At 43.3% G+C, this 14,286-nt stretch overlaps 2 protein-coding genes across 2 annotated transcripts in view; one reads left to right on the forward strand and one right to left on the reverse strand.

Annotated features, from left to right (window-relative positions):
* Nucleotides 1-14,286, forward strand: part of GFM1 (G elongation factor, mitochondrial 1) — a 26,497-nt gene that overhangs the window by 7,122 nt on the left and 5,089 nt on the right. Inside the window, exons 7-13 of the mRNA XM_009884487.1 lie at nucleotides 432-586; nucleotides 1,546-1,630; nucleotides 2,725-2,862; nucleotides 5,542-5,643; nucleotides 6,307-6,363; nucleotides 6,771-6,908; nucleotides 7,897-7,979. Coding sequence (XP_009882789.1) covers nucleotides 432-586; nucleotides 1,546-1,630; nucleotides 2,725-2,862; nucleotides 5,542-5,643; nucleotides 6,307-6,363; nucleotides 6,771-6,908; nucleotides 7,897-7,979 — 758 coding nt within the window. The remainder of the gene's footprint in view (nucleotides 1-431; nucleotides 587-1,545; nucleotides 1,631-2,724; nucleotides 2,863-5,541; nucleotides 5,644-6,306; nucleotides 6,364-6,770; nucleotides 6,909-7,896; nucleotides 7,980-14,286) is intronic.
* Nucleotides 8,224-13,861, reverse strand: LXN (latexin). Its single transcript, XM_009884462.1, has 6 exons — nucleotides 13,601-13,861; nucleotides 13,091-13,153; nucleotides 12,366-12,540; nucleotides 11,114-11,250; nucleotides 9,472-9,534; nucleotides 8,224-8,319 (listed from the first exon to the last, which is right to left on the reverse strand). Exons 1-6 carry the CDS (start codon nucleotides 13,859-13,861, stop codon nucleotides 8,224-8,226), a joined length of 795 nt encoding a protein of 264 aa, XP_009882764.1.

Here is a 14,286-nt window from a genome sequence, read left to right on the forward strand (position 1 = left end):
CAAAACAAAGATATTGAAGCATCTCATCTTACTTTCACAAATTTAAATGTGCGTTTTTTCCCCAACATAGGGGGAACGAGACATCTAAAACAGAAATGAAGAATCCTGACTTTAGCAGCAGAGAATCAAGAAACTTTTTTTTGAGTATTTTGGGGTTATTATTATGTTTATCTCGGGCGTTTTAAATTTTAAGTTGAATTTAAGATGAGTGGGGGAAATAAAAAATCTCACACTTCTCTAGAATTCTGGTGAGCAGGTTGTATGGGAAGCTCTTGTACAGAGGGTTGTACAGGAGTCTGTGGGAGCAGCTGCTTTACTGCAGGAGCAGAGACGACCAGCAAAGAGAGAGAATCTAGACTGCTGCTTGGTTGGTACTGCGTCAGACTCCTGAAGTTGTTGCAGGAGGAGAGTAACGCACTGATATTTTCCAGCTTGCCATCAGAAGAGCAACACTGAAGAAGTCCTTTACCCCAGTACTGGTGGGAAGTGCTTTAAAGAACAAAGGAGTACAGCCGTTGCTGGATGCCGTCCTGGAATACCTCCCGAATCCTTCAGAGGTTGAGAACTATGCTATTCTTAACCAGGAGTAAGTATATTCATGAGCATACGAAATGGTCTTGGAATCAGGTTTCAAAGCAGTGTGATATGTAGTGGGAAACATTACTGATAAAATACATAATTTTGAACAAACTGCCAAAACAAAGTAAGCTCATCTCTCATTTGAGGGTTACAGTTTATACTGGTATTTTTAACGCACATTACATGTTAAATTTGAAAAATTATTATCTGATGAGATAGTTCTTTAGAAATATAATGGCAACCCTTAAAGCCATGCCTACAGTAGAGGAGAGAGCACATCTGAAATGTTTTATTCTTTGGACGTGTTTGTCGAAGTAGATGTGCCTTCACAGTTAAGAAGCATGAAACCCAACATTAGAGCCAGTAAATAGTCCTTAACGTTCCAGTCATGGCTTAGGGATGGCCATCAGGTTTTTTTAATGTATTTTGAGTTGTTCAGACGATATCACGATAGCTAAACAGAAATTACACTAATAATTACTACTGTGACTTTTACGTTTAAGTGTATGACTTTTTCTCTCAGCGCTTACCTGACTCTTTGAGTCCTCACTGCTGCTCTGCCTCTCGCTGCCTCTAACATCTGCCTGCTAAGGTAGACTAGAACTTCTCATGTGGCTCATGGGCATTGTCAGAAGAGTTACTGCAATGTCTCTTTCTTCACTCTAAAACTGGACTTGCTCATGAGTTGTGTCTGAGTGTATGATTAATTGCTTTCATGGCAAAATAGCTGGATGATATGAAGGACTCGTGATATTTGTCATAGTTTCGACTTTCTTTTTGGGATCCGCTGCAGTTTCTCTGAAGTACTTTCTGAGTATATGAGAGTTAACATATATGAGCATCTTTAAATCTCTAGTATAAACCTGTGATACTGACAGCCCTTGGGAGTTTCTAAGGTTTCACGTTTAGAGGAGGCTGCCATGTTTGATTCGTAACATAAACTCCCTCTCCATTCCTGTTTTTAAGGGATTCTGAGGAAAAAAACAAGTTCCTATTGAACTCTGCGCGAGACGATTCCCAGCCTTTTATAGGCCTTGCTTTTAAACTAGAGGTAAGCTGGTACTGGTTTCCTTTCTAATGCAGCAAAACCAGTAGAGAAGCAGGGCATCTCCTGCGAGAGTTGTTGGTGTGCGCAAGTCTGCACTGAGCTATTGGTGGCTTGTCATTGATGCCTGGGAAATGCTGTTTGTTTTTGGGGAAAAGCACATATTTAAAGCTTTGTATTTTCAGTGTGTTATATCTGTTTATATATATATATATATATATATATCTGTTCATGTGATGGCTTTTTTACTTGGTCACTGTGCATATGGTAAAGCTAAAATGAAAGTTTCTAGCGAACGGATGCCCAGGATGTTACCTAGCTGACTTTATTCAACTGCTTGCAAGTTTCCCTTGCTACCAGTATCTGACTTCTGCAGAGGGACTGCACAAATTGTACTCACCTTGTGTTAACCCTGAAGGAGAAAGGAAGGTATCCAGATTCATTGTTTGTGATTTGAGTAGAAAATGGAGCGGGTCCAAACTATCAAAACTTAAGTGGAAGAAACTTTAAAATCAGTTTGTTTAAGTTCAATTTAAATTCAGCTTCTTTTAAAACAAGTGTTTTCAACCATAAAATCCACAAATGTATCACACATTGCCAAATTTGGAAGTTTTAAAATGGGTTATGTGCCTCAAATTCTTCATGATTTTCTTAGTGAAAACCTGGGAGTTTATTTGCTTATATCAGATACTTTCAGAGAAAAAACCTGGTGGTGTTTGACGTTGAAAATAATGGAATGCGAGAGAGTTGGAGAGGAAAAAGCACACAGTTTTAGCCAAACAAGTTGTTTGAAACCTAGAGAGTAGCAGTTCAGATTTTCATATGGAAAGTGGTTGGCCGAATTGCTAGTTAATATATGCCTCTTTGGGAAGGTTTAGGACTGGTAAAATTGGAGAAGGAAAGAAAATTGCCAGGAGATGCCAAGTTCCATTCCAGAGCCAAGGGAAAGCTGAGACTGTTAAAACCAGTTTAATTTACATGTCCAGTGTGTAAATTCAAAACAGAAACATTTTGTCAGTCAGTGCAGATCGTGCTTTGAATAGTAGCGGTCTTGACTCCCAGAAGGTTTATATCTGATTATTAATGACTTCTGATTCCAGGCTGGCCGTTTTGGGCAGTTAACTTATATTCGAGTTTATCAGGGGATGCTGAAGAAATCTGATTATATCTATAACACCAGGACTGGGAAGAGAGTGCGCGTACAAAGACTTGTCCGTATGCATTCAGACAACATGGAGGTGAGTGTGAGAGGTACAGTCCCCACGGATTGCCTTTTGAGCCATTCTTACTAAACGAGCTTCTCACTATTCTGCTATCTCTGAACGATGTGATATGTCAAATTTCTGCTTTTATTGTTAAGTCATACCTGCCTGTAGCACTTAATAGAGCTCTACAAGAAACTGGAATGATCTCTCGTGTGTAATTTCCACTGAATCACAGAATCACAGAATGGTCAGGGTTGGAAGGGACCTCTGGAGATCATCTAGTCCAACCCCTCCGCCAGAGCAGGGTCGAAGTGGAAGAATCTTTGCCCAAGAAGCATTATAAAATGGCTTTGAGGTGATAGCTAAAGAAAGCCAGCTGTGGTAGTATCCCCATGTTCTATACTTCTGGGAGAGGGGAAATAGGATTGGCAAAAAACACAAAAAAGTTTTCTTCCGTGTGATCATTGAATAAAATGGAGGAATACAAGAATGCTGTCAGGGTATGCAGGGAGGAAACAAGGAAAGCCAAGGCAGCCTTGGAATTGAACCTGGCGAGGGATGTCAAGGCCAACAGGAAGGGTTTCTTTAAGTATATAGGAGACAAAAGGAAAACTAGGGAAAATGTGGGCCCGTTGTTGAATGAGACAGGTGCTGTGGTGACGGATGATGCAGAGAAGGCGGAGTTGCTAAATGCCTTCTTTGCTTCTGTCTTCACTGTTCGGGCCAGTCCTTGTGAGACCCCGACTTTGCAGGTAACAGAGAAAGTCTGGGGGAAACAAGACTATCCCTTGGTTGACAAGGAGCACGTTAAAGATCAGTTAGATAAATTGGATATACATAAATCCATGGGGCCTGATGGGATGCACCCTCGGGTGCTGAGGGAGCTGGGGGAAGTCATTGCTGGGCCTCTCTCCATTATCTTTGAAAGGTCCTGGAGGACAGGTGAGGTGCCTGAGGACTGGAGGATAGCCAATGTCACTCCAGTCTTCAAAAAGGGCAGGAAGGATGACCCGGGAAACTACAGGCCGGTCAGCCTCACCTCCATCCCTGGAAAGATGATGGAGCAGCTTGTTCTGGGAGTCATCTCAAAGCACCTGGATGAAAAGAAGATTATCAGAAGTAGTCAACATGGATTCACCAAGGGGAAGTCATGTCTGACTAATCTGATAGCCTTCTATGACAAAGTAACTAGATGGGGGGATGAGGGGAGGGCAGTGGATGTTGTCTACCTTGACTTTGGCAAGGCTTTCGACACTGTCTCCCACATCATCCTCACAGGAAAGCTTAGGAAGTGTGGCTTAGATGAATGGACAGTGAGGTGGATTGAGAACTGGCTTACAGATAGAGCTCAGAGGGTTGTGGTTAGTGGCGCAGAGTCTAGTTGGAGGTTAGTAACAAGTGGTGTCCCTCAGGGGTCAGTACTGGGCCCAGTTTTGTTCAACATATTCATCAATGATCTGGATGAAGGGATAGAGTGTACCATCAGCAAGTTTGCTGATGACACAAAACTGGGAGGAGTGGCTGACACGCCAGAAGGCTGTGCTGCCTTACAGCGTGACCTCGCCAGGCTGGAGAGTTGGGCAGAAAGAAACCTTATGAAGTTCAACAAGGGTAAGTGTAGGGTACTGCACCTGGGGAGGAATAACCCCATGCACCAGTACAGGTTGGGGGCTGACCTCCTGGAGAGCAGCTCTGTGGAGAGGGACCTGGGAGTCCTGGTGGACAACAGGATGACCATGAGCCAGCAATGTGCCCTGGCGGCCAAGAAGGCGAATGGCATCCTGGGGTGCATCAAGAAGAGTGTGGCCAGCAGGTCGAGGGAGGTCATCCTCCCCCTCTACTCTGCCCTGGTGAGACCGCATCTGGAGTACTGTGTCCAGTTCTGGGCTCCCCAGTTCAAGAAAGACAGGGAACTGCTTGAGAGGGTCCAGCAAAGGGCAACAAAGATGATTAGGGGACTGGAGCACCTTTCTTATGAGGAAAGGCTGAGGGACTTGGGTCTCTTTAGTCTAGAGAAAAGAAGATTGAGGGGGGATCTTATTAATACATACAAATACTTAATGGGAGGATGCCAGGGGGATGGGAGTAGTCTTTTTTCAGTGGCACCCAGTGATAGGACGAGGGGTAATGGGCATAAACTTGAACATAGGAAGTTCCATCTTAACATGAGAAGGAACTTCTTTACTTTGAGGGTAGTGGAGCACTGGAACAGGCTGCCCAGAGAGGTGGTGGAGTCTCCCACTCTGGAGACATTCAAAACCCGCCTGGACGCTGTCCTGTGTAACGTGCTGTAGGTGACCCTGCTCTGGCAGAAGGGTTGGACTAGATGATCTCCAGAGGTCCCTTCCAACCCTAACAATTCTGTGAATTCTGTGAATTCTGTGAAAATTCTTAAACTAAAAATTGATTCTTAAACTGCTGCAAATCCCACCCTTTTTAAGATTTGTGAACTCTACAGCTGGGTCAGGACTGCCTGAAACATAGTGTGTTGCTTGCTTCACATCCTTACACTAGAACAAGTTACCATCCAAGCTGAGGTCTCCTTTTTGTGCTTTGAATAAGGAGATAAAAGATTTACAGAGCATGTTGTCAAAGCTGGAATTTTCAAAAGAGCTTCATTTCAAGCTTTTAAACACAGTATTTTTATATCTTCTTAAAAGCTTGTAATATATCTTTCAGTGTTAGCTAAACAGCAAACTTTTCTTTCTTAAGGATGTAAATGAAGTTTATGCAGGAGACATATGTGCGCTGTTTGGAATTGATTGTGCTAGTGGAGATACGTTCACTGATAAAACCAGTACCGACATTTCCATGGTGAGTACGCCTTTCCATCTGTATGCCTCATGCATTGGAATTTACCAAGATTTTGTTGTAAAAGTTTTTAATCTCTTACTCAGTGTAAATATATTTTGATGTATATGCAGCTGCAACTATTTTTTTTTTTGTGATTATTTGTTATACCTCAAGGAGCCTGAATATATAGAAGTATGGTATGTGCAAGAGAGATAAGCACCTGTTTACTACACTTGACGTCAAATATTACTTCAGTGTTAGCAAACCGTTCTGGGCTGTTACAAGTGGATGCTGCTACCCAAAAGTATTAAGCTATGTATTTATATATGTATTTAAATACATCAGTTTTATTCATATATATATATATATATATATTTACAAAATCTGACAGGAAGCAGAGTCTTCTAACTAGTGTGAAATCCAGAGATCAGCTCACATATAGGAAACAGTGTTGGAGGTACTGTGGTTGGCAGTACAGCGTGCATTATGTTCCAGCCCTGTACTAATCCTCAGGAGAGTTACCTAATTTTGTTACGCTATAATATTAGATACAAGCTTAGGTAAGTAAAACAGTCATCCCTGTTTGTAACCCAGAATTCTTGGGACCAAACTTTTCGGGAGAAATTGCATCACCAGGTGTAGTGGAACTCGGTTGTATAATCTCTTCCTTTATGGTTGTTGCAGGAATCCATTCACATCCCTGATCCTGTCATTTCGGTAGCTATGAAGCCTTCCAACAAGGTAGGAGCCTATAAACCAACTTCTTTCTGACCACGACACTGAGTTACCTTTCCTCTGCTGCTTTTATTATTTTATGTGGGTTAGCAGTTAAATATGGAACCACAGACAAAAATGAGCCATGTTCTAAAATGTTCTACCCAAAGTACTTAAGACATCATTTGGATCAGCATGTGACTGTGTAAGATGGTATCACTTAGCCATAAAGGTGCATGTCTTTGACCTGGGTAAACATGGACTTGAAGTAACTGGAGGGATAAATAAATACAGTTGTAAATGTATTTCTAATAACCAAATAACTTCATGAGAGTAGAAGTGCTAAGCGGTTGATAGGAAGATTTAAGCCCTTTTTGTTGTGTGACTTTTGGATGTTGAGTTAATGTTTTCTTGTGCGTGTAATTGCTTTTCAGAATGACCTTGATAAATTTTCAAAAGGCCTGAACAGCTTTACAAGGGAAGATCCTACTTTTAGAATCCATTTTGACGACGAGAGCAAGGAGACCATTGTTTCAGGAATGGGGGAACTGCACTTGGAAATCTATGCCCAGGTAATTTGGAAAGCAGATTCCAGGGGCTCTGCTTTTGACTGTTTTCCCAACCAAGAATTTTCCTTCCTTTCTGGCTGAGGCCAAAATCTCTCTGCAGATGGGCTAACTGATGCCAGCCTTTACGCCCCATTTTGTAATTGAGTGCCTGAGCGCATGTCAAGTTTGCAAGAGGTTTGGAGGTGCACAGCTCCACCTGCTTTTGTGTAAATCAAGGTTATCATGTGACAACAATTTTGAGATCTTGCTAGCAGAAAACACTGTGGCATTAATATGAACAACACCAGCTGCTTAGGGAAGAGCTTAATAACTTCTTAGTCAACTTTTGAAGGTTTTTCTCTCCAGTGGTTCCATTTTGAAGGCTTGTAAACTATTTAAATGAAACTGCTGCCTGGAATATCTTTACTTTTTGGTCCAAATCCATAAAAAGTTGTATTAAGCACTACACTTTGTATTAGCAGTCTTTGCTTACAATTAATTTTACTGCTAGCCATTTCCTACAGGAGAGCAAAATATTCTGTTGCTGCGTTTTTAAATGTATCACTCCATAATAGATGATGCAGGCAGGAGGGAATAGTTACTTACAGTGATTTATTTATTTATTTCAAGTTGATGTTTAAACTTTATTTTAGTTTAACACAATAGATGTATCTGAAATGTTGACAGAATGAAGAAAAGATGGCTTTTGTCTTGGAAAACTTAAACTTGAGCAAAATAATTAATGCTGTTCTCTTTTCCTGTATCTAAAGCCATAGCCCCTAAACAAGGATGACTGCAGAATGACAGTGAATAATTTGTAACATTTTAAAAAACCAACAAAAAACACCCCACCAAGACCCCAAAAATCAATCCAACCCCAAACAAAAAAACTGCTTAACCCTGATTAAGTTTCTCATTTCAGAAAGACCTGTAAATAAAATAATTTCCAATGCACTGTTCCAGTGGAACAACTCTGTACTTCATTCGGGTTTTTTTGGTTTTTTTTCTGCAGCGAATGGAAAGAGAATATGGTTGCCCTTGCACCATGGGAAAGCCGAAAGTTGCCTTTAGGGAGAACATCGCTGCACCTGTGCCGTAAGTATTCGTTCTGGCAGCAGAAGTTTTTAAAATCTATTTTGATGTAAAATCTGATTACATAGCAGACAAAGTGTCTTTTGGATTATCAAATCAAAGCACAACGTACAGGAAATGTTTAATTGAGGAAGGACTTTTTCCTTTGTACCTTGATTGCATATCCACCCTCACCAACTTATCTGCCCTCCCTTCAAATGCTTATTGGAGCATTTGAGCTTCTCCCATTGCAGTATCAGTTGGTCCGTTATTCCGATGCATGTTTTGGCTGACGGTTGTCCTGTGTTACTTTAACACCATGCTGTGGGTGCCAGAGAACTGTCATTTGCCAGGGAATGATCTCCTGCGGATAGAAAATACAACTGTAGAAAGTGAGAAGGTATTTTCTTGGAACAATACTGAACGGGAGTTGACTGCTGTAATACAGCCATACCTGGGCTGATTATATGTAGGTTGATGAAGCACCAGTAAGAGTGTGGGGTAAGCACTGTAACACACGGTCCTGCTCAGCTGTCCAAATATCTGAAGTTCTGCAAGTTTTTTTCAGCCTGTGTTGTGCTCCATGCTGCTGCAACTACATTTTTCTTTCGTTTAGGGAAGTTCTGTAGCTCGGGCGTGTTTATGTTGGGTAACCCTCTTACTGTTAGTGCTATTGATACTTTGAGACATCTGCCCTTCACCAAACGAAGCACAACAAAGAACCTATGTCTTTGTTCTGCAACGAGTTAGCTACTACTTCTCAGGGATTTTTCTTCAGAGAAAACTTGGGAACTAGAACCATTATAGATGCCCCAAGTGAGCTGAGAGTGCAGGGGGTTAGGAAGCAGTGGAGCTGGAAGTGGGAGCGAGATCTCTGATTGTTACCGGTGGGTGGTTTATTACAGGAGGTTGCACAATTGAGAATTACTTTTTCAAATTTTCTGCATTCTTCTTATGAAAAGACTTGCTCAGATCACAAAATAGGGACAGAGAATAACATAGAATGTAAATACTGTTCTGGGAACCAGTTTCTGCTGCGTTCTTCTGGGAGCTACTAGGGTAGATGATTTCTCTGTGTACTGGTCCACCACTGCTGTCCTCTACTGTAGAAGCACTCTGCAGCTCCAGCTGGAATGCAGCTAAGCAGTGCGGGATGCTGGCAGCTGCTGCTTCCCTTCATCCCTGGCCAGTTTGGCAATAGTATCTCCCAAGAGGAGAAAGCTGTGAATGACCAATGTATTGAACCTCTGCCTTCCCAAGGCGGCCTAGAAATAGCTGAATATTAACTGTCTGCTGACACAAGGTGGAGACCTGTTGTCTCCTGCCTGCACAGGGCAGAAGTGGATAACGCTAAGGCTGATAGTGATCGTCGCCCTAACCTCACCTCGTTTGCTAACCGACCTGCAGGCAGCAGATCTGTGACCGCCCCACCATCTGCATGTCTGAGTTGGAGGTTCCGCAGTTGGTAGTCTTAAAACAAACAAAAAAAAAAGGCTTTTCAGAAATAAGACTTTACCTGGGACACCATTTCATGAAGTAGAATCATGTAGTCAAATTCAAGATATTCATCGCTTCTTTTCTGGAAAGACAAGATGAAAAGGGCTGAATCTGGGGCTTCCCCAAATTTCATGCTGCTTTGGTTAGCATAAAACCTGATATATTTCAGACGAAACTGGCAGCTTGTGTTAACAAGTAAAGCAGGTGGAGCTTAGTCAATATAACCAAACAAAGAGATACTGGTTTGTATTTCTGTGAACTCCAAAATTGCATTTGAGAGACTGAATGTGAAACTTAAAACTGTGCTAATTCTTCTCTTGAAGCAGATAGATGTGTCTTCAACTTCAGAACTCATTTGGGAACGGAACATCTGATTCTACAATGTATTAATTTAACCCAAATAATCCTAAATTGTCAGTAGGATAAGACTTGGAACACATGCCAGAGGCCTTAGAGTGGATAACAAATTATCAGTGATTGTGTGAGCGACAGAATACCCACTGGCCTTTGCACATACTCTTTATGTATCTATTCTTCAGGGAAAGAAAAGGAACAAAATTACTAAAGAGATGACAGCTGGTTTAGTTTAATAGTCTTCTGCCTGCCTTATCCTTAAATTCATCTGGTTTGTTAAAGAGGGGTTTAAAACTTGCTTGTACACAGCCCTGCAGCACCTGCGAACTGCTCTCAGATAGCCATCAGAGGGAGCAAAACATTAACTAATCGTGCTCCTAGAACCAATTTCTGCCTTTCCTTCACACCCAGAACTTCATGATAAGCAAAAACAGAAGACGTTTTGTCCTGAAGTATTCTGTTGCCTTTCTGTCTTGTGACACATCTTCCTGAATTCAAATTTCTTATGATAAACTTAATTGATGCTCATCATGCTAATAGAAGTGTAAGAGTTCAACTAAAAATTAATTTTAGGTCCGTGTCCCCCCCCTCCCCCCGCCAAAATATATTAAAAATCAGTAAAAGTAAGTTTAGGAAGAACAAAGTAAAAAAAACTAATGATGAGAGTGGAATTACATCAGTATTTTCTTTCTTGATTAGCATTTGAGGTGAACTAGTAAACGGATGGAGACTGCAGCACTGCAAACAAAAGCAGTGTAGATTGTGTTTTATTGAAGCTGAGGTACAGCCCGATGCTATTTGTCTAGACGTGGCTATTGCAGAGATGTCAGGCATTATTTCTGTGACTCACGGCTAGATCACGGTGTAGATGGAGAGATAAAGGACAATATTCCAATGCGTGTTATGCAGATGCGAGAATACTGTCAGCTGGGCTTACACGACAGATGAAAAGCAGGGAAGTAATATAAAACCGTAATCAATGTGATGACCTCCAAGTGGAAGAGTCAATTTTCTTAACTAAATAAGCACAGAATACTGCTCTTGCCTAGGAGACACAGCTTCTATAAGCAAGATTTATGAAGAGAAGGAGTCATCTAAATAAACACTCGAGCATTCGTGATTTGCTTGAGGAAAGGGGTAGGTGAAACAAAAACCAAACGCTGGCTTAAAAAGGAACTGGACCAAGAAATTCAGACACAGTTGAAGTTTCTTGCTTAAGAACTTAGCTTCAGCTGTACTCCAGTACATGCCACAACTCCTTAGCTCTTCAGTGCTATTTTTCTTGCAGGGCATTGATGGTAACTTACCACTTGCTTCACATGTTTAATTTGGGCAAGTTGGAACTTAGTGTTTTCAGTGGAGTTCTGCCATATCACGTAGCCAGAGGCGACCCACGCTAGCAGGCGGATGGGCTCCATTTCTGGGGGCACGTTGCCGTAGCTGTCTGGCAAACAAAATGAATAATATGCATTAAGCAAGAGTGATGGAGTTGCAGCCATTAACAGAACCTCATCACCTAACACGTCCAGCTCTGGAGCCCCCAGCCCAGGAAAGAGATGGACCTGTTGGAGCGGTTCCAGAGGAGGGCCACAAAGATGCTGGGAGGGCTGGAGCCCCTCTGCTGGGAGGACAGGCTGGGAGAGGTGGGGGGGTTCAGCCTGGAGAAGAGAAGGCGAAAAAGGGGAGACCTCAGAGCCCCTTCTAGTATCTGAAGGGGGGCTCCAGGAGAGCTGGGGAGGGACTTTTTCCAAGGGCATGGAGTGACAGGATGAGGGGGAATGGCTTCAAACTGGAAGAAGGGAGATTTAGACTAGATATTAGGAAGAAATTCTTGGCTGTGCGGGTGGTGATCCCCTGGGGCAGGTTGCCCCGAGAAGCTGTGGCTGCCCCATCCCTGGAGGTGTTCAAGGCCAGGTTGGACGGGGCTTGGAGCAACCTGGGCTGGTGGGAGGTGGCCCTGCCCAGGGCAGGGGGGGGGAACTGTGTAATCTTCAAGGGTCCTTCCAACCTAAACTGTTCTGTGATTCTATAATTGTAATAGTAGGGTTTGGTGCTAAAAGCGACTCGCTTACGTTCTTTGCTGTGTCAGAGACCTTCCATATAATCTACACCACCACTGTGTCTATTTCCCTCCCACTTCTTAATATATATTCTACAAGGTCTTCACGGCAGGGGTTGCTCTAAAGGAAGAGCAGACCCTAGTACTACAGTCGGGCTGTCTGGTGTACCCTACAGCCACAGACAGTGAGCAGGACGTTGGTAAAGGCAGAGGTGACAGCGGCAGGTGGTTTTCAGGAAGAGTCACGTGCAAATCACATACAGGTTCTGGATTTCAGAAAAGAGGAGTAAATTTAGTAGTGTTGTGATTGACGCGCCACCCGGAATAAAAGCAAGTGAAGCAGCATGTGTTCAGAGCAGGGCTAACAGCATCAGCCCCTCGGCCCCGGCTTGTTTGGGAGGCGCTCCCGTACGGATCGTGCACCACCACCGGTTGAGCTCAGGTTTGCTTCTGGCCATGGAGGACACTGTCTCCTTCTCGCCCAGACCCCTTCGTTGTACCTGGTATGTTTTCTGCCACAAGCTCTTTTTCCAGGCTCTTGATTCGATGGTAGAATATGTTATCTGCTTCATCTGTGTTCTTTAGTTCTCCTTCAAGTGTGACTTGCACATCTGGAGCAATGTTGTTGTTGCCCAGATGATAAAGAACCTCAGCAGTGCAGTTAACAGTACTGTCCTGTTACAGAGTTAATTATGTGGATTAATATTTGATTAAATACAGGTATAATATTGGTAATGTGCACTTTCTAGAGTCTGGCTCGTAGGGATTCGCGATTCTTTAAGACGAGGTTGAATTCATAGTATTTCTGTGACTATACGATAAGGGCAGTTTTCTTTCTGCAGTGATGGAACGGGCAGTGGTGGTGGTGCAGAATGTCACTTGTGCTGTTCAGTTGGAGTAATGGGTTCAAATAACTTCAATCTGAAATTGAATGACACTGAAATGTCCTTATCATCCCTTTTCTTGTGTCATGGTGCTAGGTACCAGCTGTTCAGGGCTTTATGGTGTAGAAAACAGGGGCTCCCTTTTGGTAAAGTTAAGCATTTTGTTTCGGTTTGGGTTTTTTTACCTGATGTGCAGTATAGAAAAATCTGCAACACGATACCAAGTATTATTAACTGACCTCAGCTAGGATCAGCAGCATAAAGCGATGGCTTTTCATTACACATCAGTAGTGCCAACTTCTGCCCACAGAATGTTATTAATTAAATAGATGTGAACTCACTTTGTCGAGGACGTCTTCTAACACCAACTCCAGATAGTACTTACGCCCAACACCATCAATGTCCTAAATAAGGAAAACATTAAGAACATTTATTTTGTAAAATGTTGAATTACTTTGCCTTGTGGAAAAGATTTAGCTACTGTGAGGCACTCTGCACGGTGCCGCTCTCTGCGGGCATATACAGAGCTGGGATGTTCTTTTATTTCTTTCTGCCATTTAAAGATCGCTCATTTAATATGCACCTGGTGCGGCACTGGGTTAGTACCTCCTCGTCCATTCCGAGGCTTGTACACCACTAAATTGCCATGTTCGGGCTCCCCGTATGACTCTGTCCAATCTGCTGCTTGGTTAAATATTGTGGTAAGTCTTAGTTGGCTTCCTTAAATTAAGTCCATTTTGCACTTCATTATGAATTGTATGATGTCATATTTTTTTTTTTTTTTGATATCTCCAATACTGACGCAAGCAAGCAAGTCTGTTTTGCTGTAACCCCTGTTCTAGCAGGTTTACCAGCAAAGCCGGGGCAGGACAGGTAGTCAGGAAAAGAGCATCCTCCTCCTGAGTGAGTTCTCTCGGGAGGTTCGTTAGGCATCGACGCCTTGATTGCACAGGGTGGGCAGGGCGCGGGGCGCAGTCCTGCAGTGGCGAGACCGCGCGGCGTATTGCGTACTGCTGCAGATCCGCCCCACCGTTAACAAACAACCCAAGGGCAACTGTCACCAGCAGGGCTTGTTCCTCCATCCGTCGCAGGGCTGACGTGCCTGTGGCCATGTCCTGTCAGCACAGCTTGGTGCAGAGTCTACCAGATGGGTGCACAGAGCTGGTTTTCCAGCCGTGAGGTGACACATCACAGTGAGGAGACGGCACACGGACAGAGCAATTTGTAGGATGTGCCCTCGGCTGTTGGAGGCAGCCTTGCCCTCATCACTGCTGTGTGGTGTGGTCGACACGCTGGAGGGGAGGGATGCTATCCACGGGGGCCTGGAGAGGTGGTCCCGTGTCAACCTCATGAAGTTCAACAAGGCCAAGTGTAAGGTCCTGCACGTGGGTTGGAGCAATCCCACCGGCCATTGCTGATGGAGCCTCTGAACTGCAGTGGAGCATCCTACTCCAGCACCGTATCTTGCTCCCAAACAATCTTATTTATGTTATGGACAGGCTGGGAGAGTTGGGGGGGTTCAGCCTGGAGAAGAGAA

The sequence above is a fragment of the Charadrius vociferus genome, unplaced genomic scaffold, assembly GCF_000708025.1.
Source record: "Charadrius vociferus isolate BGI_N301 unplaced genomic scaffold, ASM70802v2 scaffold104, whole genome shotgun sequence".
NCBI classification, from domain to species: Eukaryota; Metazoa; Chordata; class Aves; order Charadriiformes; family Charadriidae; genus Charadrius; species Charadrius vociferus.

What these genes read in the sequence shown, in the direction of transcription:
- LXN (XM_009884462.1), bottom strand. Translation starts at nt 13,861, where the DNA reads ATGGCCACAGGCACGTCAGCCCTGCGACGGATGGAGGAACAAGCCCTG. An exon ending in GTCCTGCCCCGGCTTTGCTG is followed by an intron (nt 13,154 to 13,600) that starts GTAAACCTGCTA and finishes TTCCTTATTTAG; the next exon opens with GACATTGATGGTGTTGGGCG. An exon ending in TTCATGAAATGGTGTCCCAG is followed by an intron (nt 8,320 to 9,471) that starts GTAAAGTCTTAT and finishes TTCTATCCGCAG; the next exon opens with GAGATCATTCCCTGGCAAAT.